Source organism: Mustela erminea, chromosome X, assembly GCF_009829155.1.
Source record: "Mustela erminea isolate mMusErm1 chromosome X, mMusErm1.Pri, whole genome shotgun sequence".
NCBI lineage: Eukaryota > Metazoa > Chordata > Mammalia > Carnivora > Mustelidae > Mustela > Mustela erminea.
The window spans coordinates 87,179,563-87,203,000 of record NC_045635.1 but is presented as its reverse complement, the minus strand read 5'-3'; the positions used below and the strand labels follow the sequence as shown (position 1 = coordinate 87,203,000).

General features: G+C 40.2%; 2 protein-coding genes across 8 annotated transcripts in view; one reads left to right on the top strand and one right to left on the bottom strand.

Annotated features, from left to right (window-relative positions):
• Positions 1-23,438, bottom strand: part of IL1RAPL2 (interleukin 1 receptor accessory protein like 2) — a 1,272,933-nt gene that overhangs the window by 596,377 nt on the left and 653,118 nt on the right. The gene's annotated exons all lie outside the window — the stretch shown is intronic.
• TEX13A (testis expressed 13A) lies at positions 10,795-12,397 on the top strand. The gene is made up of 3 exons (XM_032330931.1): positions 10,795-10,821; positions 11,057-11,547; positions 11,654-12,397. Exons 2-3 carry the CDS (start codon positions 11,074-11,076, stop codon positions 12,368-12,370), a joined length of 1,191 nt encoding a protein of 396 aa, XP_032186822.1. The 5' UTR covers positions 10,795-10,821; positions 11,057-11,073; the 3' UTR covers positions 12,371-12,397.

Here is a 23,438-nt window from a genome sequence, read left to right as displayed (position 1 = left end):
GCCTGAATTACATTTCAAATTCTTCAAAAGCACACTTTTCTTACATATAGTTATCTCCCTCCCCATACAGTAGATGCCAGAGTATTACTCTTGTCTTTGTGCTGTAATTATTTATTAAATGTCTTAGTAACTAAGCTGTCATACCCTATGACACCAAGATCTAGTTTCTGAATCCTGCCTACTTACTATAGCTGTCACTACCAAAGATTTTGAATGACTTGTCAACAATCAAAATTTCTGCATGCTGCTCTAACACCACTCTATGACTGACTATCACTTGGCTTCTGCCCTAACATTCTATTGAATTTCTATCACAACTCTCACTAAGGATATCTTATTAGCCAAATCTAATGAACTCTTGTTCACCCTCATCCTATCTGACCTCTGTACATTATTTGACGCTTGAAAAATTTCCTCCAACTTTCTGAATCTCTTCTTACTTCTAAGATATCTCTCTTATGATTGTCTACATCTCTGATCATTCCTTACTACTATATTACTGTCTTATCATCCTCAACCTATTTCCAAAAAAGTTTCCCATCTTTCCCCAGGCCTCACGATTACTTCCTATGTTTTATTTGTTTGTATTCTTCTCTCCCTCTAACATTCATCTTCAGCACTAAGTGTTCTAGCACTAAATTTCAACCACAAACCAAGTGCTAAAGACATCCAAGCCCATAATATTTTTCTCCAGTTCTGTCCTCTCTCCTAAGATCTATCCAAGTATATCCATATGATTGTCATGAAGACACTTACCAGTCCCAAACTAAAGTTATTATCTCTTCCCTATAGTCTGTCTTTCTTCCTATAATATCTATTATGATTAGAGGCATCACTAATCACACCACCTAGTTTCTCAAATCAGATGCCTCAAAATCATCCTCCTTTCCACTTCCCATATTTATTCCTTGTGTACAATTGTTTAACAAGTTGTGCTAATTCTGTTTCAAAATTCTTTCCTTATCTGATATCTCAACTACATCCTACCACAGTTCAAGCTGTTATCATGTTTTGCCTGCACAATTAAAGTAACATCTTTAAACCTGAAGACAGGTTTCCCTGTCTTCATTTTCTCTCTTCTCCAAAAGAAATTACTTACTAGCGGGAGAAGAGAAAATGAGGACAGAGGAGAAGGACCCTAGGCTTGTCTTGTCCCATGAACACATTAGATAATTATCAAATCATTCTAAATACCCCAGAAATCAACTGGAAGATTTATAAAACAAAATCCACAACTAAAAAGGAGAGAAAAAGCCACGTGAAAGAAGGCAGGAAGTACAAACATGTTTTAAAGGAGAAGTGGATTGCTGATGCTGTGGAGGAGAGGGAGCTGTGCTCATAGAGAAGGGTAAGAGAATAGAGCACACATGGGAACACACAAGAAGAACATTTCCCTAAAGTCATTGCCTGGAAAAACAAGAAGGGCTGATTTTCATGAGTTTTTACAACCACCGAGGCTTAAAGTCTGGAGTTTTAAAGGTCAGTGGGGTTGGCTGGGATAGAGCTGAGAGGGCACTGCATTGTTCCTGAACAGAAGGAAAGCAAATAACTAGGAGGTGGGCAGTGTGGAAACAGCAATCTGAAAAATGCTTGGGACACACAGCAGGAAGATATTTGCTCTTCTTGGGACACATCCTTGAGAGGCAGCATTCATGGAAATGCCCCTCTGGAATTTTCACGAATAGCTGATACCATTTCCTCCCCAGCCACTCTGCATAAACACAGAGCCACCTGAGGGATGCAGCACAGCACCAACACCAGTTACCTAACATGCTTATACCAAGCCCCACATCTTATACTCTGGTGGATCTGTTCTTCTCAGTCAACCTTCTCTCAGTCCCAGTGCAACAGGCCTCTTCCCCAGAAACCAGCAGAAACCCCAGCCCACACCATATCTCCAGACCAGAGAGTTCTACAGGGCTTCAGTTCTAGTGAAAGTAGTGTCAGGTCTCATTTAACAAACAGACCAGAGTACACCTAGTTTAAACTCACCACATTCTGGCCAAGGACCAAACATTGGCAACTGCGGGCAAGAAGAGCCTCTGTAGATGTCTAGTCTGAAGGAAAGAGCAGCCAGAACACAACAGCAGAGCACATGCAGTACACATGGGAAACAAACCTGATGTGCCAGACTCTGGACATTACATGAGTTCTTCTTCATAAAGCCATTACTCTCAGGAGCAGGAAACATGACTGGCTTTTCTAACACAGAGAAGAAAGCAGAGTCTTAGACAAAATGCCATGACAGAGGAATTCATCCCAAATTAAAGAACAAGATAAGGCCACGGAAGAGATCTAAGTGAAACAGATAAAAGTAATAAGACTGATGTAGAATTTAAAGCAACAATTATATGGATATTTGCTGGACTTGAGAAAAGAATAGAAGGCATCAGGGAGACCATTACCACAGAGATAAGAGTTAAAAAATCAGTCAGAGGTGGCGATTCAATAACTGTGATTGGAAATAGGCATGATGCAGTGAACAGTAGAATGGAAGAAGCAGAGGAAGAAACCAGTGATATAGAAAACAAAATAATGGAAAATAAGAAAGCTGAACAAAAGAGAAAAAGAAGAATTATGGAACATGAGAATAGACTTAGGGAAATCAGTGACTCTCTCAAATATAATAACATTCATATTATAGGAGTCCAAGAAGAAGAGAGAGAAAAGGGGGAAGAAACTTTGAGGAAATAATAGCTGAAAATTTCCCTAGCCCCGGGAAAGTAAACAGACAACCATACTCAAGAGCACAGAGAATTCCCATCAAAATCAATGAAAGCAGGCCAACACCAAGACATACTGGGATTAAATTTATAAAATATCATGATCAAGAAAAATTCTTAAAAGCAGCAAGACAAAACAAATCCTTAACTTACAAGAGAACAACCATAAAACTAGCTGGAGATATCTCACAGAAACATTGCAAACAAGAAGAAAGTAGCATGATATATTCAAATTGCTGAATGAGAAAAATCTGTAGTAAAGAGTACACTATCCAGTAAGGCTATCATTCAGACTAGAAGGAGAGATAGTTTCCCAGACAAACAAAAACTAAAGGGTTTGTGAACACTAAACCACCCCTCTGCAATAAATACCAAAGGAGTCTCTTTGAGTGGAAAGGTAAGACCAAAAATGATGAAGAAAAGAAAGGAACAGAGAAAATCTCCAGAAACAATAACAAAACAAGTAATAAAATAGCACTAACTACATACCTATCAATAACTACTTTGAATATAAATGGATTAAAAGCTACAATCAAAAGACATAGGGTGTCAGAATGGATAAAAAAACAAAACCCATCTATAAGCTGCCTAAATAAGACTCATTTTATACCTAAAGATACAAGGAGAAACAGTTATCAAATGGACATCAAAAGAAAGCCAGAGGGGCAAAACTTACATTGTACAAACTAGACTTTAAAACAGACACTTTACCAAGAGATGAAGAGGGGCACTGTATCATAATAAAGAGGACAACCCAACAAGAAGATCTAATAATTGTAAATAGTTATCCACCCAACATGGGAGGACCCAAATATATAAAACAACTAATAACAAACAAAAAAGAAACTAATTGTTAATAACACAATAATAGTAAGTGCCTAAGAGACTTTAACACCCCACTTACATCAGTGGACTGATCATCTAAACAGAAAACAAAGAAGGAAACAATGGCTTTGAATGACACACTGGACCAGATGAACTAACAGATACATTCAGAATATTTCATCCTAAAAGAGGAGAATACATACTCAAGTACACATGCGACTTTATGCAGAATAGACCAAATATTAGGTCACAATCAAGCCTCAACAAATACCAAAAGACAGAGATCCTACCATGCATATCTTCTGATCACAACACAATGAAATTTGAAGTCGACCACAAGAAAAAATTTGGAAAGACCAAAAATAAATGGAGGTAAAATGACATGCTACTAAACAATGAATGTGTCAGGGTGTCTGGGTGGCTCATTTGGTTAAGTGTCCAACTCTTGGTTTCAGCTCAGGTCATGATCTCATGATTGTGGGCTTGGGCCCCAGGCTGGGCTCTGTGCTCAGCGCAGAGTCTGCTTCTGGTTCTTCCTCCCTCTCCCTTCCCCTCTCACTCACACACACTCTCTCTCAAATAAATAAATAATAACTAATGGGTCAACCAGTAAATTGAAGAAATTTTTTAAAAGATACATGGAAAGAAATGAAAATGAAAACACAACAGTCCAAAAAATATGGGATGCAGTAAAAGCATCCCTAAGAAGGACATTTATATCAACATAGACCTACTTCAAGGAGAAAGAAAAATCTCAAATATACACCCTAACATTAAACTTAAAGAGCAAGAAAAAGAATAAATGAAGCCTAAAGCCAGCAGAAGGAAGGAAATAATAATGATTATGATATATAATAATTATAATAAAGTAATATATTTTTAAAATATATATGTTAAGTAAAATAAGTCAAGCAGATAAAAACAATTATCTTATGGTTTCCCTCATATGTAGAAAATGAGGAATAGCATGGAAGACCAAAAGGGAAGGGAGAGAAAACTGAATGGGAAGAAATCAGAGAAGGAGAGAAACCATAGGAGACCCTGGACTCCTGGAACCAAACTGAGGGTTACAGTAGGAAGGTGTGTAGGGGGATGGGCTACCCAGGTGATGGGTATTAAGGAAAGTACATATAGGGATGAGCAGTGGGTGTTATACGTAACTATGTTGAACACTACATCAAAAACTAATGATGTACTAGAAGTTGGCTAATTGAATATAATATAAATGAATAATAACTACATAATAATGTATAATTAAAATAAAAATATAATAAAACAGATGTAAATAATATAAAAACTAAAAAAATAAAATAGAATAGATCAATGAAACCAGAAGCTGGTCCTTTGGAAAAATAATCAGTGAAATTGATAAACCTCTTGCCAGATTTATACAAAAGAAAAAAGACCCAAACAAATAAAATCACAAATGAAAGAGGAGAAATAATAACTGACACCACAGAAATACAACTATAAGAGAATATTATGAAAAACTATATGCCAACAAATTGTGAACAGCCTGGAAAAAATGGATTAATTCCTAGAAACATATAAACCACCAATACTGAAACAGGGAGAAATAGAAAACTTAGACTGACAAACAGCAACAAAATTGAATCAGTCATCAAAAATCTCCAAACAAATTAAAGTCCAGGGCCAGGCGGCTTCACAGCAGAATTCTACCAAACATTTCAAGAAGAGTTAACACCTAAACTTTTCAAATTATTTCAAAAAATAGAAAAGGAAGAAAAACATAAATTCATTCTATGAGGCCAGCATTGCCCAAATACCTAAACCAGATAAAGACTCCCTAAAAAAGAGAACTACAGGCCAATATCTCTGATGAACATGGATGCAAAAATTCTTTTTTTAAGGTATTTTATTTTTAAAAAATATTTATTTTTTTTTTGACAGAGAGAGAGAGAGAGAGATCACAAGTAGGCAGAGAGATGGGCAGAGAGAGAGGGGAAGCAGGCTCCCCACTGAGCAGAGAGCCCGATGTGGGACTCAATCCCAGGACCCTGAGATCATGACCTGAGCCAAAGGCAGAGGCTTAATCTACTGAGCCACCCAGGTGTCCCTGGATGCAAAAATTCTTAATGAAATACTAGCAAAACAAATCCAAAGTACATTAAAAGAAGCATTCACCACAACCAAGTAGGATCTGTTCTTGGGCAGCAAGGGTGGTTCAGATTTTCAAATCAATCTGATAATACCACAAGAATAAAAGAAAGGATAAGAACCATATGATCCTCTCAATGGATGCAGAAAAAGCATTTGACAAACTACAACATCATTCTTCATTAAAAACCCTCAGTTGGAAGGGGAGGTGAACCATGAGAGACTATGGACTCTGAAAAACAATGTAAGGGGTTTGAAGGGGCAGGGGAGGTCGGGGTACCACGTGGTGGGTATTATAGAGGGCACGGATTGCATGGAGCACTGGGTGTGGTGCAAAAATAATGAATACTGTTATGCTGAAAATAAAAACTAAATTAAAAAAAAAAACCTCAACAAAGTAGGTTTACAGGAAACAACCCTCAACAAAATAAAGGCTATACATGAAAAAGCCACAGTTAATATCCTCAATGGGGAAAAAACTGAGAGTTTTCCCCTAAAGTAAGGCTCAAGACAGGGATGCCCACTCTCAACACCGTTATTTAACATAGTTCTGCAAGTTCTAGTCACGGAAGTCAGACAACAAAAACAACTAAAATAAAATAAAATAAAATAAAATGCATCCAAATTAGCAAGGAAGAAGTCAAACTTTCACCATTTGCAGATGACGTGATACTCTATATGAAAACCTGAAAGACTCCACCAAAAAATTGTTAAAACTGATGCAATTCAGTAAAGTTGCAGGATACAAAATCAACATACAGAAATCTGTTGCACCTCTATAGACCAATAATGAAACAGCAGAAAGAGAAATTAAGAAATCAATCCCATTTACAATTACACCAAAACCACAAGATACCTAAGAATAAACTTAAAGAGATGAAAGACTGGTACTCAAAAAACTATGAAATGCTGATGAAAGAAATTAAAGACGACACAAAGAAACTGAAAGACATTGCGTGTTCATGGATTGGAGAACAAACATTGTTAAAAAGTCTACACTACTGGGCGCCTGGGTGGCTCAGTGGGTTAAGCCGCTGCCTTCGGCTCAGGTCATGATCTCAGGGTCTTGGGATCGAGCCCTGCATCGGGCTCTCTGCTCAGCAGGGAGCCTGCTTCCTCCTCTCTCTCTGCCTGCCTCTCTGCCTACTTGTGATCTCTCTCTGTCAAATAAATAAATAAAATTTTAAAAAAAAAAAGGTCTACACTACTCAAAGCAATGAACAATCCCTACCAATCCTTATCAAAATACCATCAGCATTTTTCACAGAGCTAGAACAATCCTTAAATGTGTATGGAACCACAGAAGACCCTGAACTACCAAAGTGACCTTGAAAAAGAGAAGCAAAGCTAGAGGCATTGCAATCCCAGATTATAAATTATGTTACAAAGCTGATTGGCGGAAAGTTTGGTACTGGCACAAAATAGACACATAGATCAATAGAACAGAATAGAAAACCCAGAAATGAACCCACAATTCTATGGTCAATTAATCTTCAACAAAGCAGTATAGAAGATTCAATTAGAAAAAGTCTCCTCCACAAATGAGATGTTAGGAAAACCGGAGAGGAACATGCAAAAGAATGAAACTGGACCACTTTCTTACACACAAAAATAAATTCAAAAAGGATTAAAAACTAAATGTGAAACAGGAAACCATTAAAGTCCTAGAGTAGAACACAAGCAGTAACCACTTTGGTATTGACCATAGCAATTTCTTTCTATGCATGTCTCCAGAGACAAGGGAAACAAAAAGCAAAAATCAAATTATTGAGGCTGCATCAAAATAAAAAGCTTTCGCACATCAAAGGAAACAATCAACAAAACTAAAACACAATGTCTGGAATGGGAGAAGATATTTGCAAATGATGTATCTGAGAAAGAGTTAGTATACAAAATCTATAAAAAAAAACTTAACAAACTCAAAATCAAAAAAATGAATAATCCAATTTTTAAAATGAGCAGCTGACATCACTTATCATCAGGGATATGCAAGTCAAAACTACAATGAGATACCATCTCACACCTATCAGAATGTCTGAAATCAACAATACAAGAAACAACAGGTGCTGGGAAGGATGTGGAGAAATAGGAACGCTCCAGCACTACTGGTTGTAATGCAAACCAGTGCAGCCACTCTGGAAAGTAGTATGGAAGATTTTCCTCCGTTTAAATTTAAAATAGAACTACTTTAATTTAAAAATAGAAATATCCTATGATCCAGCAATTGTACTACTAGGTATCTACCCAAAGAATTCAAAAATACTAATTCAGAGTGATACAGGCACCCCAATGCTTATAGCAGTATTATCTACAACAGCCAAATTATGGAAATGGCCCAAATGTCCACATACTGACAAAAGAATAATGTGATACATACATACATACACACACACACACACACATATAAACACACATGCAATGGAATATTACTCAGCCATACAAAAGAATGAAATCTTGCCATTGGCTGTAACAACATGGATAGAGCTAGAAAGTATGCTAAGCAAAGTAAGTCAGTCAGAGAAAGACAAATATTATGTAATTTCTCTCATACGTGGAATTTAAGAAACAAAACAAACGATCATAGGGGGAAAAAGAGAGAGAGACAAACCAATAAATGGACTCTTACCTATAGAGAACAAACTGATGGTTACCAGAGTGGAGGTAGCTGGGGAACAGGTGAAATAGATGATGGAGATTAAGAAGTACACTTGTGATGGGCACTGGGTGATGTACGGGAGTGCTGAATCCCTATATTGTACACGTGAAACTAATATTACACTGTATGCTCACTAACTGGAATTTAAATTAAAACTTAAAAGAATGGCTTTAATCTTCTAAACGTATTTATAAGCAGAAGTGGAAAAATGGTAGCATATAGTTACAAGTGATCACAAACTGAAGTCCATATTTACAGTGTTATGGAAGGAATAGAAAAGGGTGAAAAATATTCTGAGGACAGAAGCATAGAAGGCCAAGGAGTAAGCAGGTCAGCTGCTATAAAACCATCAGTGAGAGTGGAGAGTGGTAAGAAGAGAACTGTCCTCATCACCCTGTCCTTCTTGCTCTATATCTTCTCCCTGGATTATTTCAAACACTACTTGGAACCCAGCATCCACTTTTCAATATTATATCTCCAGTCAGGATGCCTTTCCTAAGTACTAGACTTATATATCTAACTGCCTGTGGGGTATCTCTACTAGGATGCCCCCTAGGCATCTCAATATCAGTTTGTGTACAGGTGTACTCCCTCACAAACAACTTCTCTTTCATTCTCCATCTAAGTCTACAGCATTGCTGTTTAGTTCCTTCAGTGTATCAGAAATCTGGAAATTACCCTACTCATTTTCTCATCCTTCTCCCTGACATTCCTATGAATTCTATCAACCAAAGAGTTCTCTACATTCTTCTCTCCATTCTAACATCCACTGCCTTTGTTTACATATTGAATTACTGTGACATCCCTCTAATGGGTCTCTTTGACTCCACTATCTCCCTGTATTTCCTTGCCATTCCAATTTCTACATCATCTCCTGAATGGTCTTTCTACAGAAGTCACTGCTGAACAAGCCAAAACAAAAACCCCTTTCCATTTAAGACTAATAATTAAAAATACACAAACTGAAATTTAAAAAAATAATAACAGTTTAAAACGAGACCTAAGGGATGCCTGGGTGGCTCAGTTGGTTAAGCGGCTGCCTTCCGCTCAGGTCATGATCCCAGCATCCTGGGATCTTGTCCCACAAGGGGCTCTCTGCTCGGCGGGGAGCCTGCTTTTCCCTCTGTCTCTGCCTGCCGATCTGTCTGCCTGTGCTCGCTTTCTCTCTCTCTCTCTCTGACCAATAAATAAATAAAATCTTTAAAATAAATAAATAAATAAAACGAGACCTAAAACAGTGGGAGTAAAACCTCTGGGATTTAACCACCTTCTTAAGTAATATTTTGATGCCTGATACATTTTTTTCTCTATCTGACACAAGAACCTTCAAAAAGAAATGCTATCTATTTCAATGTAGTTCGTAGAACAAAACATAATTTCTATACAATAAATAATGATTTTCTGATTTTTCAAATAGAAAAATAAACTAAAACCCAAAATGAGTGTATCTCTGCATGGCCAGTCTCTTCAGTGTATAAATGACGGCACAGAAAAGAGAATAAAGAGAGTTAAATTAGAAAGGTAAACTAAAGTAAGATTCTAGTATTGGACCAAGGAGTGTGTCACAGGAAGTCATCAAATATTTTTAAGCTTGAAAATATCATAACCACAGGAAAGATTAGGAGTTAGAAAGATATTAAAATTAGGGAGATTATTTAGAAGCCAATGCAGGCATTCTCTAAATGGAAATGGATGTCAAAAGATGTTTCTAAAGTAGTAGCAAGAAGACTCGGATGCCAATCTGCTAATGTGATTAAAGGCAAGTGGTGTTGACAGTTTTGAGGTTTCTATACTGAACACAGGAATATAGGAGGAGAATCATCTCTAGTAGGAAAGGGTGAATATTTGGATTTTCGGTATCTTTGGGATATACAGGAAATATGAGTCTAGACCAGAAGTTGGTCTAAATCCTGCCCGCTGCCTATTTTTATAAAGTTTTACTGGAATATAGCAACACTTATTTCTTCAAGTACTTTTTATGACTGCTTTTATGCTACAAGTAGTTAGGACAGAGTTCTTTTGCCTCCAAAGTCTCAAATGATTACCACCTGGCCCTTTACATAAAAAAAATTTGCTGACCTTCATATTCTAGTTCAGGAACGTCTGGATTAGGAGATGCAGAATCTTGCGGGGGGGGGGGGGGTTGCTTTTTCCTGTTCTTGAATATTCCACCTCTGGGAGGGGCGGGGCCCCTGAAGTGGAATGAACCATTATGGTGGGGTGGAGAGTGGGGGATTAAAGTTTTTGTACTTGATTATATTTCGTACTTGATTATATATTTCTGACCACTACTGTTGTTTCCCGCCTTTGATGACTTTCAACAATGTGGCAGGTTCTCTTATGTCCTGAAGTTTGAGAGGGACTTTCCTCATGCTTTCCTTCCCACCCCCACTGTCTCTGGAAGTTGGAACAGCCCCAGGGTAAAGGCCTGGAGGGTTGGCCCCAAGACTTCCTTTCCTCCGAGCCCCTAGAGGAAGAGAGGTGCGCTTTCTTTTTTTGGTAAGTTAGTCAAGCGTCATAGGTCCACACCTCCACTAACACCAGCTAGGGAAGTGAGGCCTGGTGAGAAGTGTACTATGGCGGGAAGGCCGGTCGGGGTAAGGTGGGGTGTCTTTATGAGGGTCCGAGGAGGGTGAAGTGGGGCGGGGCAGGGCAGGGAGATAAGATGGGAAGAGACTGAGGGGGGAGGGGCAAAAAGGGACGGGAAAGAGCAACTAGTTGATTCATCCCACAGAACCAGCCAACCCTCTAATGCCCTCGGCCATCATGGCCTTGAAACCTGACGATGCCAGCAGTGGGTTCCAGCACAACAATGTTGTGGCCTTCATCAATGAGAAGATGGCCGGGCACACAAAAGGCCCTGAGTTCTACCTCGAGAATATAGCCCTGTCCTGGGAGGCGGTGGAGAACAAGCTCAGGGACATCCTAGACGACAACGCGGTGCCCAGTGAGGCCAAAGATGCCTGTGCCTGGAGCAGCCTGGCCCTAGGTATGCGCTTTGCCTGCAGGCAGAGCCAGTTACATGGGTGCAGGGTGCACTGGCTGCAGAACTTCACCAAACTGCATAAGTCCGCTGCACAGGCCTTGGCCTCAGACCTAAAGGAGCACACAGCACAGCAGGAGATGGAGCGCAGGGAGGCAGCCTTCAGGCTGCGGCAGACACAAGCAAACCTGGCAGAGATGCAAAAGGAAAGGGACCTCCTGAGGTGGAAGCTCCTCCGGGCTGTAAGATTACCTCTATTGGTCCCTGCCCCATCTCCTGGCCCCATTTCCCTGCCCCACCCTCTTGCTGCCCCCAGAATAGGTCTTAATCCTGCCTACTTTTCTCCAGGAGCTGGAGTCTCCACCGAAGCGGGAGTGGGTCCAGGTCACAGAGGAATCAGATCTGGCCACTGCCAGTGGGGCTGAAACAGAAGGAGCACACAAGGAGGAAGAGGAGGCAGGAGCTGCTGCTACTTCTGCTACAGCTGCTGGCACCACAGGAAGAGGAAGAAGAAGACAAAAGGATGTGGAAGGAACAGAGGCCACCAAGAAGCTGGGCAGAGGCTTTGTGCAACCTCCTGGAGCTGAGGAGCAGAAAAATTACACCTCTGGTGGGCAGAGGGAGGGAGATCTCAGGTCAGTGGAAACAACCATGTTTTATTTCCCTGGAACCCTCCAGCCTGCATCCAGAGTCTCACCATCACCCCTTCCTATCCAGCTCCCTGCTTCATTCACATACTCCTACTCATGCCCCTCATCCCCCTTCCCACCTGCGCCCACACCATCCCCACCAGAAGCAACATGCACAGCAAGAGCTCCATCTCCGACATCTCCCCACTGGAAGCCCTCTGATGTTAGCTTGTGTTCTGAGGTGGGGTCCCAGGGAACAGACCCTCAAGAATCCCAAAGAGACAGGAGAGACTCTGAACCCCATCAGCAGAGAAGACCTCCCATATTTCGCAGGCCTGGGGATTGGGACTGTCCTTGGTGTAAAGCTGTGAATTTTTCAAGGAGGAAAATTTGCTTCCGCTGTGGGAGGGGAATCTGGCTGCAAAGCCCTCAGTAAATTCAGAAATGTGAAGTAGAACAGAAAATCCCAATGGGAAATCAATTTTCAGAGGGAAGGGGAGAAGTAGGGGAGGGTTTGGGAAGAGTGGGGGGGTAGGGAGGGTGGGCAAATGGGGCAAGGTGGTTGTGAGGGAGGTGGAAAAGTGGGCTGGGAGGTGGGGTATGGGGTGGTGTCTGGGGAGGGTGAAGATGGGGTAGCTATTGGGATAAAACATAGAGGAAGTCTTATTTTGATGAACTTTTTTGTGTTCCAGAGCTTTAGCATTCCACACCCCAGAAGCACCATAGCTTCTTAGTATATGTCTCCCTCCCTAACCCTAGTATCTGGTGGGTCTGAGTAGCCATGTATATGACAACATACCCTATCCCCACCTAGGCTATATATAATTGGAGCAGGAGGGGACACCTGACCTATCCTGAGCTAAACAGGTCTCACATTAGAGAATCTGAACCGAGAGGCAGATTCCATAGTCAGGATGGTGTTGGGTAAGGAAACAGTGGGTTATTTGGAGTTGGGGCCAAGGCCACAGCCAAGGCCCGGTCCTGGTTGTCAGGGAGCAGAACTGTGTGCTTTATAGAAGCCAAGTATCTTTTAGAGGATGCCAGAATGTGGTCCCAGGCAGCAGACAAGCACAGAGAAGCAGGATAGGAGCTGATCCTGCAACCTCAGAGATGGAAGATCTGTGGCATGACCACTTTTCCACTTCTACAGTTGTGCTACATGAAAATACACTCTACACAAATCCCCTTTTCTTTAAGCTAACTTGAGCAGGTTCCTGTTCTGGGCAACCAGGTTATTTCCAAGTCAGAAATTGGCACTAGAAGAATAGTTGCAAACCACAAACAGTCAAAATGTTGGAAGTGGCTGGGAAGGAGTATCATAGGGTTATGGGTAGTGAGGATTCCTGCATCCCAAGAGTATTCAGGAATGAACTGGACAGGAAGCTTGCTCATGTTCTGATCAAGTTATAGTGTGAGACATGATCCAAACAGGCCTGTAGTTAACCCTGGGCTTACAACACAGCAGAGATTTGCCACCCCTAAGAAAATCCTTTAGGTCTGCAAACGGGACACCAGCACCAGTTGCGGACAAGGACTGCTATGACTGTCTAGATCCACAATAGAACACTCCCCAATCTCAGTGGCAGAACTGGAAACTCCTGCCACTGCCAAAGAGGTGAGTCAGCAACTGCTAGTGCCCAGAGGGTTTACTGGTTTAGACCACGGACCAAAGTGTGGTGCCATCCTGAGGGATTCTCTGTCCCAACCCACCACCAGAATAATAGCAGGAAGGGCAATCTGGCTACAAAGGCCTTAGTGAATTCAGAAATGTAAAGTAGAACATATCCCAGTGGAAATCAATTTCCAGAGGGGGAGTATACCCAGAAAGGGGGATGGGGAGGATTGTCGGTCTCCCCTCTTATGACTATAAGCTGTATTGAGTATGGCTAAGTGTTATTGAGTGTAATAAATGTATGGTTTAGCTCACAGGTGGAAGGATGGTGAGGTGTCACACCTGGACCAGACCGAGAAAACTGGAGGAGCCTTGGACATTACTTGGGGACTGTGGACCTAGAAACAGAAACTGTCGTGGGCTCGGGATATCTCTGCAGCATCTGGACATGACTTTAAGGCATCTCATTTGGGAACAGATACAGATAATCATTTTCAATTTTGGGGCCAGACCCCTAGATAGTTATCAAAGGGCCTGTACTTGTCAGAAATATTCTTGGACTTGTTTAAATTCTTCTACAGCAGGGTTTCACAACCTCAGTACTCTTGATACTTTGGGCTAGATATGTGTTTCAGGGGACTGTCCTGTGCATTTAGGATGTTTGGCCAAATCCCTAGCCTCTACACATTAGATGGCAGTAGCACCTACACTTCCATTTGGACAACTGAACATGTCTCCTGATACTATAACATGTCCACTGGAGGACAAAATCACCCCTGGTTGCGAACAAAATCCTTAGGGGTAGTCAGAACAGGGGGAAGAGAGCACATGCTCAGCAGTGCCCAGGGCTTCCGGGGAGGCCCTAAGGAGGAGAAAAAGTGATTTTTGAGCAGATATGGGTAGGGGAGGGGCAGAAACCAAACTGCAAGGACCAGGGACTAAGTGGGAAGCAAAGTGCAGTCCTGAGAGAGGTTCTTCAAGGACTTCTGATGGTGAAGGGAAGAAGTCAGGTAGGATACAGGACTGAGAGATAAAAACGTTCTTTTGAATATGGGAGAACTTGAACTATGGAGGAGAAAGCTGAGGAAAACTTGAAAGTACAGGAAATTTGTAAAAGAAGGGAATAGACCCTGTGTACTGTTTTGGAGGCACATCCAATGTACTGTTCAATAAAAAAAATATGTTTTTAAGAAACAAAACCCCCAAAGTTCTCCAAGTGTACATATGTATATGTATATTATAGATTTATGTGTGCATTATGTTATAGATTGGCGTTTGAAAAAGCATAGGAAAGTCTGGAAAAACTTGTTTTTTTTTCTATTCAAAAAATGGAATAATATGGGGCATTAGGATGAAGGGCTTCTACTTTATGTATTTCTATGTTGTGAAAATAAATGTTCACAGATATAAAAAAAAAAATTAAAGGATGTGAATTTGTTGACTTGAATGGGTTTGGAAAAGCCACCTCTTTGGGAAAGGAGAAGAGGAAAGCAGACACAGATCTATGTGGCAAAAAGATGGGAAATGAAGAGGGTTCCCTCATGTGTCCTTTAGACAAGACACCTAAGAATGAGGACATAAGGTCTGGGTGGGTTGGTAAGGGGGCTTCTGGGCAATGGCATATTTAGAAATATGGCATATTTAGGAGGAGGTGGGGAGTTGGCGGGAGGAAAGGATCATCAAGCTGCACAGAATATCCAATTAGGATAGGACCCAACTGAAAACCAAAAGGGAGGGCAATTGGGGAGCCTAGCAAGGTCATTGGAAAGGAAGGTAAGTAGTTCTAGGAGGAGTACCAGACATAAATCTCTGGTGTTGTAACTTGTTTTCATAATTTATTTTTCTCAAGAAGAGACTCGGTTAGTTTGTTTGGATTTAGGATTTATGTTTGGTAAGATTTAGGAAAAAGGCTGATATTTTCATAATTTCATGCATTATAGCCATTTTAAAGTTTTTCTCTATATGTCCAAAGGAAAGAATTTGATAAATTAGAATTAATTCTATTTTTATCACTAAATATCCTCAACAAACCTAACAGAGGTGATCTGACTCAGCCTTTGAGCCTTCAGGCTAGCATGCTTAGTGACATGGGTAGCTAAAGAATAAGACAGCTTTAAAAATGATGGTTCTGGAAGAAAGACTCAACTCTAATGGACAAGGGAAGGGGATGAAAATTTCACAGGGGCCAATGTCTTGCTCAAAAACAGTGATTTTTACCTCTGTAAAAATGATAATGATGCTCTCTGGGCTTGCATTTGAGGTAATGGCAGGCAAAGTAGTGAAAGGGAATGACCAGGGAAGTTACCTCTGACTTCCCTCTTTCTACTCTTTCTAATGACCTATCCACACTCTGGGAAGTCAAACATGGCTACACATTTCTCTAAAACAATGGAAAGTAAAAGTAACTCAAACCATAATTAAATTTTAAAACAATGATTTTTTAATCTTTGCTTTATATCATGCAGGGTCAAAGTAAAAGGTTTGCCAGAATGTTTATACAAAGACCCTACCTAATAGGAAACTTCCCTAAATGCCTTAAAAATCAGAATTTCCTATGACTTTGCAGCTTGTTGTAAATGGTGGTGTTTCCAGCATCATTCTTTGTACTGTCATAATAACTGCCTTCCTGATTATCTATTTCTGTTTCTATTGGCAAACTTAACACATCAGGGGAACAAACGGTTCATGTAACCAAATTATAAATCTTCAGACCCTAGTGATCAGAGATTTACAGCCAGTGAGTCAGCAACCAACATGTGTGGAAAGCCCGCTTGCTCTGCTCTATGTGTGTGTGAAGCATGGGAGAGGGTAGTCTATGGGTTTATGGGTCTTTAGACCCAGTTAAAAAAGCAGAAGGAGGGCTATAAGGAGGGAGCAGTACAGAGAGAGAGAGATTTCACCTGAGAGTAAAAGAGATGAATATAAATAGGAAACATGGCCGAATCACTCTCCTTTATGAGGAGCTGAAGGAAGGTACTGGTAAAGGACAGAATAATGGGGCTGAAAAATAACAAAATGTGTATGACATCTCTCCCCCCATATAAATGTATATTGCCTTAGTAGTATGTTCTGGTTTCAAAATAAGAAGATGTAGATTAGTGTTAACCTGGGTCTTGTGTTAATAAGATCAAGGTGATGTGGAATTCCACCTCACCCTTCCATTTAGCTTTTGTGTTTCACAGCCATAGATCCGGACTCTACCCACTAAACTTTAACCGGTTCTCTTGCCGAAGTGGATCACTCTTCACAGTGGTGAAAGTATGAGGATGGTTCCACGTGAATTCATCCCCACCCCTGAGAAAACAAGTTGGAGTGCATGTGCTGAGTGACAATGCTGAAGTCAGCAGCATCTTCTTTTGTTAATAAGAGGAATCAGAGAAGGGAATTTACACCATTTAAATGTGTAATTTCTCCATGGAAACAGCATCTGCTAAAAACTTGCATTGTGATGGGACTATAAGTTAAGGTCCTCGTTAGTTGTGTCTTTTAACTTGTTTTCTAAGAATTGATCAGGGCCTTAGTCTCTTAAAGTCTCATGTTCCCAAAATATATCTAGTTATTGGTAGTTTCACATTGAGTAAAAAGGTCTTGATAAACTCAGATTCCAGCCAAAATGACCTCCCAGTTTTTCCTTGTGCATAGGCCATGTTTTACTGCCTCCTTGCCCTTGAACACTGTTCCATCTGCCTGGGAAGGTTTCCACTATTGCCGCCTGTTCAGATCCTCAAGAACCATCTCAGGGGTGCCTGGATGGTTTGGTGGGATCCCAGGGTCCAGGGACTGAACACCACATCATGCTCCCCGCTCTGCAAAGAGCCTGTTTCTCCCTCTCTCTCTGCCAGCCACTCACCCTGCTTGTGTGTGTGTGTGTGTGCACTCTCTGTCTCTCTTTCTTTGCCAAATAAATAAATAAAAATCTTTTTTTTTTTAAAAAAAAGAACTATCTCAAACACCCCTGATTTTATAAGTCAAAATCTATTTTCCTTACTCTCTGCTATTTTATCTCTATCCTTACAGCCCTTCACTTTCTCTCATGTGTGATGGAGAAAAAGACATTAAGTTAGTGTTGGCAGGTTTCCCATTCTCCTTGCCCTCTAAATATGATCGTCTCTTTGGATGCATGGGTCTCTACTTATCCAGTAAAATTCAGTTACTTCTATGGAGATTCTTGGTATGCCAGATCAGTTTCTGGGCTTTTACTATGCAGAACAGTTGTAATTGGCAGAAAGAGCTGAAAAATTGCAAGGAACAATGATAGTGCAATTAAGTAACATTAGAAATGGAAGCAAGAGCTTCTTGCAAAGAAGCAAACAAGTGATATAGTATGGAAAAGGGGAAAAAAGAGGAAAAACTTGCAGGGGATTCATTTCAGACTGAATTTTATAGTTGAGAATGAGGAGATATTAGAGACTTTTCTGGGTAGTTGTAGTGTTTAAGAGATATTGAACATGAAAGTAATATGAAAAGCTGATCTTAAATGTTGCTGGGCATTACAAATTGGCTTCCTCTTGATGTTTTTCAAAGGACAATAGTAAATCATTAAATATTCAAACTTTTAAAATTGTTTAGTTGCTATACTGTTTCTTAGGATACAATTACATGCTGAACCACATGGACTTTTATTTGATTTTTACTTGCTCAATTATAATTTGTATACAAGTCCTAATTCCTGTTTTAATCTGTTAGAAGGCAGGGGCCTGTCATCCACTTTTGACTTTTTTGATACCTTTCACAGAGCAAATGCTCAATAAATATTTGTTTAGTGACTAATAGATACTCAAGACCTGAAATGATATCAGCTAAAAAGCATCCTTTATATTAAAAAACAAAATAAAACTATGGTTAGGAAAGAATGTGTTCTCACTTTTCTACCAGCCTGAAATATTTTACCTTCAAGATGAATGGAAAAAAGTGGTTTCATGCAATATATTCTTGAAAAACATAACCCTCCCTTTATAATGCCTCATTATATTCATTCTAGCAGCACTTCATCATATACTAATGTATATGCTTCTCTAATTGATTCACCATGAATCTTCTATCTTGGAAATTTGGGAATCAGAGTAAACAGAAGAAGGAAAGTCAGCTAAGTATATACATCCAGCAAGCTTCCTCCATCTCTTATTATTTGGTAAAGAACAACTTTTAAGCATGTCTTCATAATGTTTGGAAACTGATAAATGATCACGAAGAGTTCCAAACTCTGTAAGACAAGTTTTATTTGGTTCTATCTCTGGAAATTTCTGCTTTAACTTGATCCTCACTTACCATGAACTAAGAATCTCTATTCCACTGTCCTCTGTTGTCCACCTTTAATCAACAGAATCTTATCTTCATCACCAGATGATATTTTACACTCCAGAAACTGAAAGCAGAATCGCAGAACTTCATACAGGAAAGAATTAAGCATATCTAATTTGTAGTAACATACACTCTTCAAGTGTTCTCCTTCTCAGTTAAGAACACAATGATTTACTCAGTTGCTTAAGTCAAAAACACACAAGTCACCCTTTATTCAACCATTTCATTTTGCACATTCAGTGCATCAGTATGTCCTGTCAGGTCATCTTTCAATACAAATCTTGGCTCCATTCACTTCTCCCCATCTCCTTAGCTACCACCCCAATCTAAGTTGACCATCATGTATCTCCCTTCAACTGATGTAACTGCTTATCAATGTGGTCTCTTTGCTTGTCTCCATATAATCCATTCTCACTGGGGCAGCCAGAGTGATCTTTAAAAAATGGAAATCTGATCATGTTACTCCTTGGCTTAAAATAAACAGACAAACTGTAACCCTCCCCATTTGCCTCTGATTGCTAATAAAAATCAACTTCTTATTCTGGCCCACAATATGCAGCAGGATCTGACCTATGCTTGCCTCTCCAGCCCTATCCAATACCATTTTCCCTCTCAATTTACTGTACTCCATCCACCCAGACTGGCTTTTTTTCATTTCCTTGAATAAAGCCTGTTCCTGTTTCATGACCTTTGCACTTGCTGTTCATTCTGACTGGCACACTGCTCCCACAGATTTTCACAAGACTGGTTTCCTCCTTCCATGCAGGTCACAGTTTATAAGCCCCTTTCTCTGGGAGGCCCTTCTTGACCACTCAACAAAAATGACCTTCCATTCACTCTTGTAACATGACCTTTTTTTTATTCTCACCATCAGTACTACCTGGCATAGTCTTGTGAATGTATCTATATGTTTCCCCCACTCTAGAAGGTGAATCTCAGGAGAGTAGGAACTTTAATCTGTTTATTCAATACTAAAATACACCATTATTCCCTTGGTTAATATCGGAGTCAAAACCTAGTAGTACAGAGTTTGTAAACTGTGAGTCTACTGGTTGAATCTTAGTAGGGAATCTTAGGAGAGGAGCCCAGAAGATTTAAAGATTGGGGAAATTTCATATAAATACTCAGCTCTCAGGCTTTTCTTCAAAAAATCAGAAGATCTAGTAGTATTTGGCCTACATTCCTACATGGTAACAATAATTTGGATGCCAGGTGACTGCCCAACTTTAACAGAGACATAGTTCATTCACGCATTCAAAAATCATTTGTTGAGCATTTACTATGTGCCTTATACTTTGTAGGCCCTTGAGCTATATCAGGGAGCAGAAAAGACATACTATCTCTATCCTTAAGGAACTTACATCCTAGCAGAAAGAGATAGAAAATAGACAATGAATATGAGAGGTAAATTATATATATCATAAAAGTTGATAATTGCTATGGAGAAAATAAGAGTGAGATGAGAAGTATCAGAAGTACAGGGTATGGGCACTGAGTAGAAGAGAATCTTAAGATTATATATAAGTAAAATAGTCAAGGAAGATGCATCAATAACATTAAAATAGAGGAAACTGTACAATTGTAGGAAATGAGGGAGTTAATCATGTAGCTATAGGAGAATAAAGCATTTTAGACAGAGGTAACCATCTGTACAAAAACCCTAAAGCTGGATTATACCTGTCTAAAGGTATACCTGCTTGAGAAACAGTAAGATCAGAGGGCCTTGTAAGCCCCTGTAAGGTCTCGGCTTTAATTCCAAATGAAATGGGATGCCATCAGAACATCCTGAGTAGAACATAAACATTATGTGACTACTGGTATTAAGAAGAGATTGAAAGAAGATATGTAGAAGAGTAGAGAAACCGATTAGAAGTCATTGCAACAAAAGAGGTAAGAGATGGTGGCTTGGACCAGAGTGATAGCAGTGATATGGAAGGTACAGCTTGTGTAATCCACAAAGTTTGAGGGAGTTAAGACCCTGTGGGATACTGGACACCTGGGTGGCTGAGTCAGTTAAACACCTGCCTTCAGCTCAAGTCATGATCTCAGAGTCCTGGGATCAAGTCCCACATCAGGCTCCCTGTTCAGTGGGGAGTCTACTTCTCTCTCTGCCTCTGCTCCTCCCTCTGCCTCTCCTCCTCCTCCTCCTCCTCTCTCTCTCTCTCTAATAAATAAATGAAATCTAAAAAAGAAAGAAAGAAAGAAAGAGAAAGAAAAGAAGAAAGAAAGAAAGAAAGAAAGAAAGAAAGACCCAGTGAGATAACCTCTTGACCAATGAGACAAGGGAGCTCAGAGAGAAATTCTCTATTTCTCCTCGTAGGTCAACTATCTTGAAACCTACTCTTCCCCTGCCTCACTTACCTTTTCCTTCACTCTTGTGTCCTTGGGATTATATTCCCTAATACACACTAGCTTTTGCCTCATTCCCCCCCCCCCAGGAACCTGTGGTAAGATAGGAGGAAGAGCAGAAGTTCAGTTTGGAACATATTTGTTTTAACACCAAGAAGAGATGTCGAAAAGCCTATTGAATAAACGATTCTGTATTTTAGGAGAGAGATCTGTGCTGGAAGGGATATATGTTGGAGTTATCAGTGTACAGATAGTATGTAAAACTGTAAGACCATATAAACAAATCATGGAGGGAGTATGGGTAGAGATGCGGGGGAGAAAACAAAACAAAACTAAAGACCAAGCCCCAGGTCCCCCTCCTGCAAAGGAATTTAAGAAAGGGTAACTGATAGAGTAACTGATAGGGTAACTGATAGAGTAGAAGGAAAACCAGGATAGTGTAATTTCTGAAAGTCATGTAAAGAACATATAACAAAAAGAAGGGAGTAAGTAACTGTGCCAAGTGCACTGGTTACATAAAAGAAGGAGTGACAATTGACCTTACCATTGGATTTAGCAACATTGACACTTTGGAAACTTTGATATGAGCAATTTTGGTGCCATAGTGTAAGTAAAATTCCAATTGGGTTGGGTTTAATAGAGAATTAATGGAGAGGAACTCAAGACTCCGAAGACAGCAGTTTTGTTTTGTTTTTAAGTAGTTTTGCTATAAATGGAAGCAAGGAAATGGGCAGTGTCTAGCAGAGAAAGTGGAGCTGAGAAGACTTTCTTTTTTTAAAGATTTTATTTATTTGAGAGAAAGTCAGAGAAAGAACACAGAGGGAAGGAGCACAGTGGGAGAGAGAGAAGCAGACTCCCCACTGAGCAGATAGCTTGACATGGGGCTAGATCCCAGTACACTGGGATCATGACCTGAGCTAAAGGCAGATGCTTAACTGATTGAGCCACCCAGGAGACTTCTTTAGGTAGCATAAATATTGACCAATCTGCATGCTGATGGAAATGATCCAGTAAAAATAGAAAATTCCATCACATAGGAGAGAGATGGGAGAAATGTTCAGGTAATTTCCTTGAGTAGGCAAATAAGGACAGAATCTAGTGTACAAGCAAAGTGCATAGCAGCAATGATAGCAGACTTGAAGGCAGAGTATGCAGGTACAGATGCCAGTCGGTGGGTGAATATAGTGGAAGTTCTCTCTTAATTTCTTCAATTCTTTTAGTAAAATAGAAAGCAAAGGGAGGAGATGTTTGACATTTGAGGAGAGCAATGTAAAATAGTCATCTAGGAGGATGAGATACTGAAAAGAATAAGAATACATAGTAAAGCTATTTGGCAAAATTAAGGGTCTGTTTGAGGTTTATGATAAAGAATTCAAAGTGAGAGTAGTCAAAGTTATTATATATTTCCCTTCAGTCATGTTAAGCTGCAGGGATGCAGGTGCAAGCACAGATGGAGAGTTGGTTTAAACAGTACCATGGTTTTCACAAGATGGAGAAAGGGTCAAGGAAATCAAGAGGATATATATGGGAGTGATTATAAAGACTGATCATGAAACTTAAACTATGCTAGGTGAGGGATGCCTGGGTGGTTCAGTCAGTTAAGTGTTTGCCTTAGGTTCAGGTCATGATCCCAGGGTCCTGGGATCAAGTCCCACATCAGACTCCTTGCTCAGCGGGGAAGCTGCTTCTCCTCCTGCCTATAGCTCCCTCAGGTTGTGTTCTTTCTCTCTTTTTCTCTCTCTGTCTCAAAAAAAAGTCTTTAAAAAAAAAACTATGCTATATGGGAAGAGATCAAAGGACAGTGAAAAAATTGTAGGATCACTGAGCTGCAACTTTGGGGGTCAATAGATTATTGGAATTGGGGTGTAGAAACTGTAAGCTAGCGGTAGTGGCAAAATGAGAAACATGGAAATTAGATTACTGAGGAGACTGATGTAGCCCTTCAATGCCCTAAAATGTTTCAAGTGGCCTGCCACAATCATTACATTACCTACTTTTTGGTCCCTGAAGAGATTTTGAATTTGCAACTACTGCAACAGATTAAAACCTTGATATGAGTAAAATAATCATAAAACAGAAAGTCACTGAAATTTGGGGCGCCTGGGTGGCTCAGTGGGTTAAAGCCTCTGCCTTCAGCTCAGGTCATGATCCCAGGGTCCTGGGATCAAGCCCTGCATCGGGCTCTCTGCTCAGCAGGGACCCTGTTTCCTCCTCTCTCTCTGCCTGCCTCTCTGCCCACTTG

What these genes read in the sequence shown, in the direction of transcription:
- TEX13A (XM_032330931.1), top strand. Translation starts at nt 11,074, where the DNA reads ATGCCCTCGGCCATCATGGCCTTGAAACCTGACGATGCCAGCAGTGGG. An exon ending in GGTGGAAGCTCCTCCGGGCT is followed by an intron (nt 11,548 to 11,653) that starts GTAAGATTACCT and finishes ACTTTTCTCCAG; the next exon opens with GAGCTGGAGTCTCCACCGAA.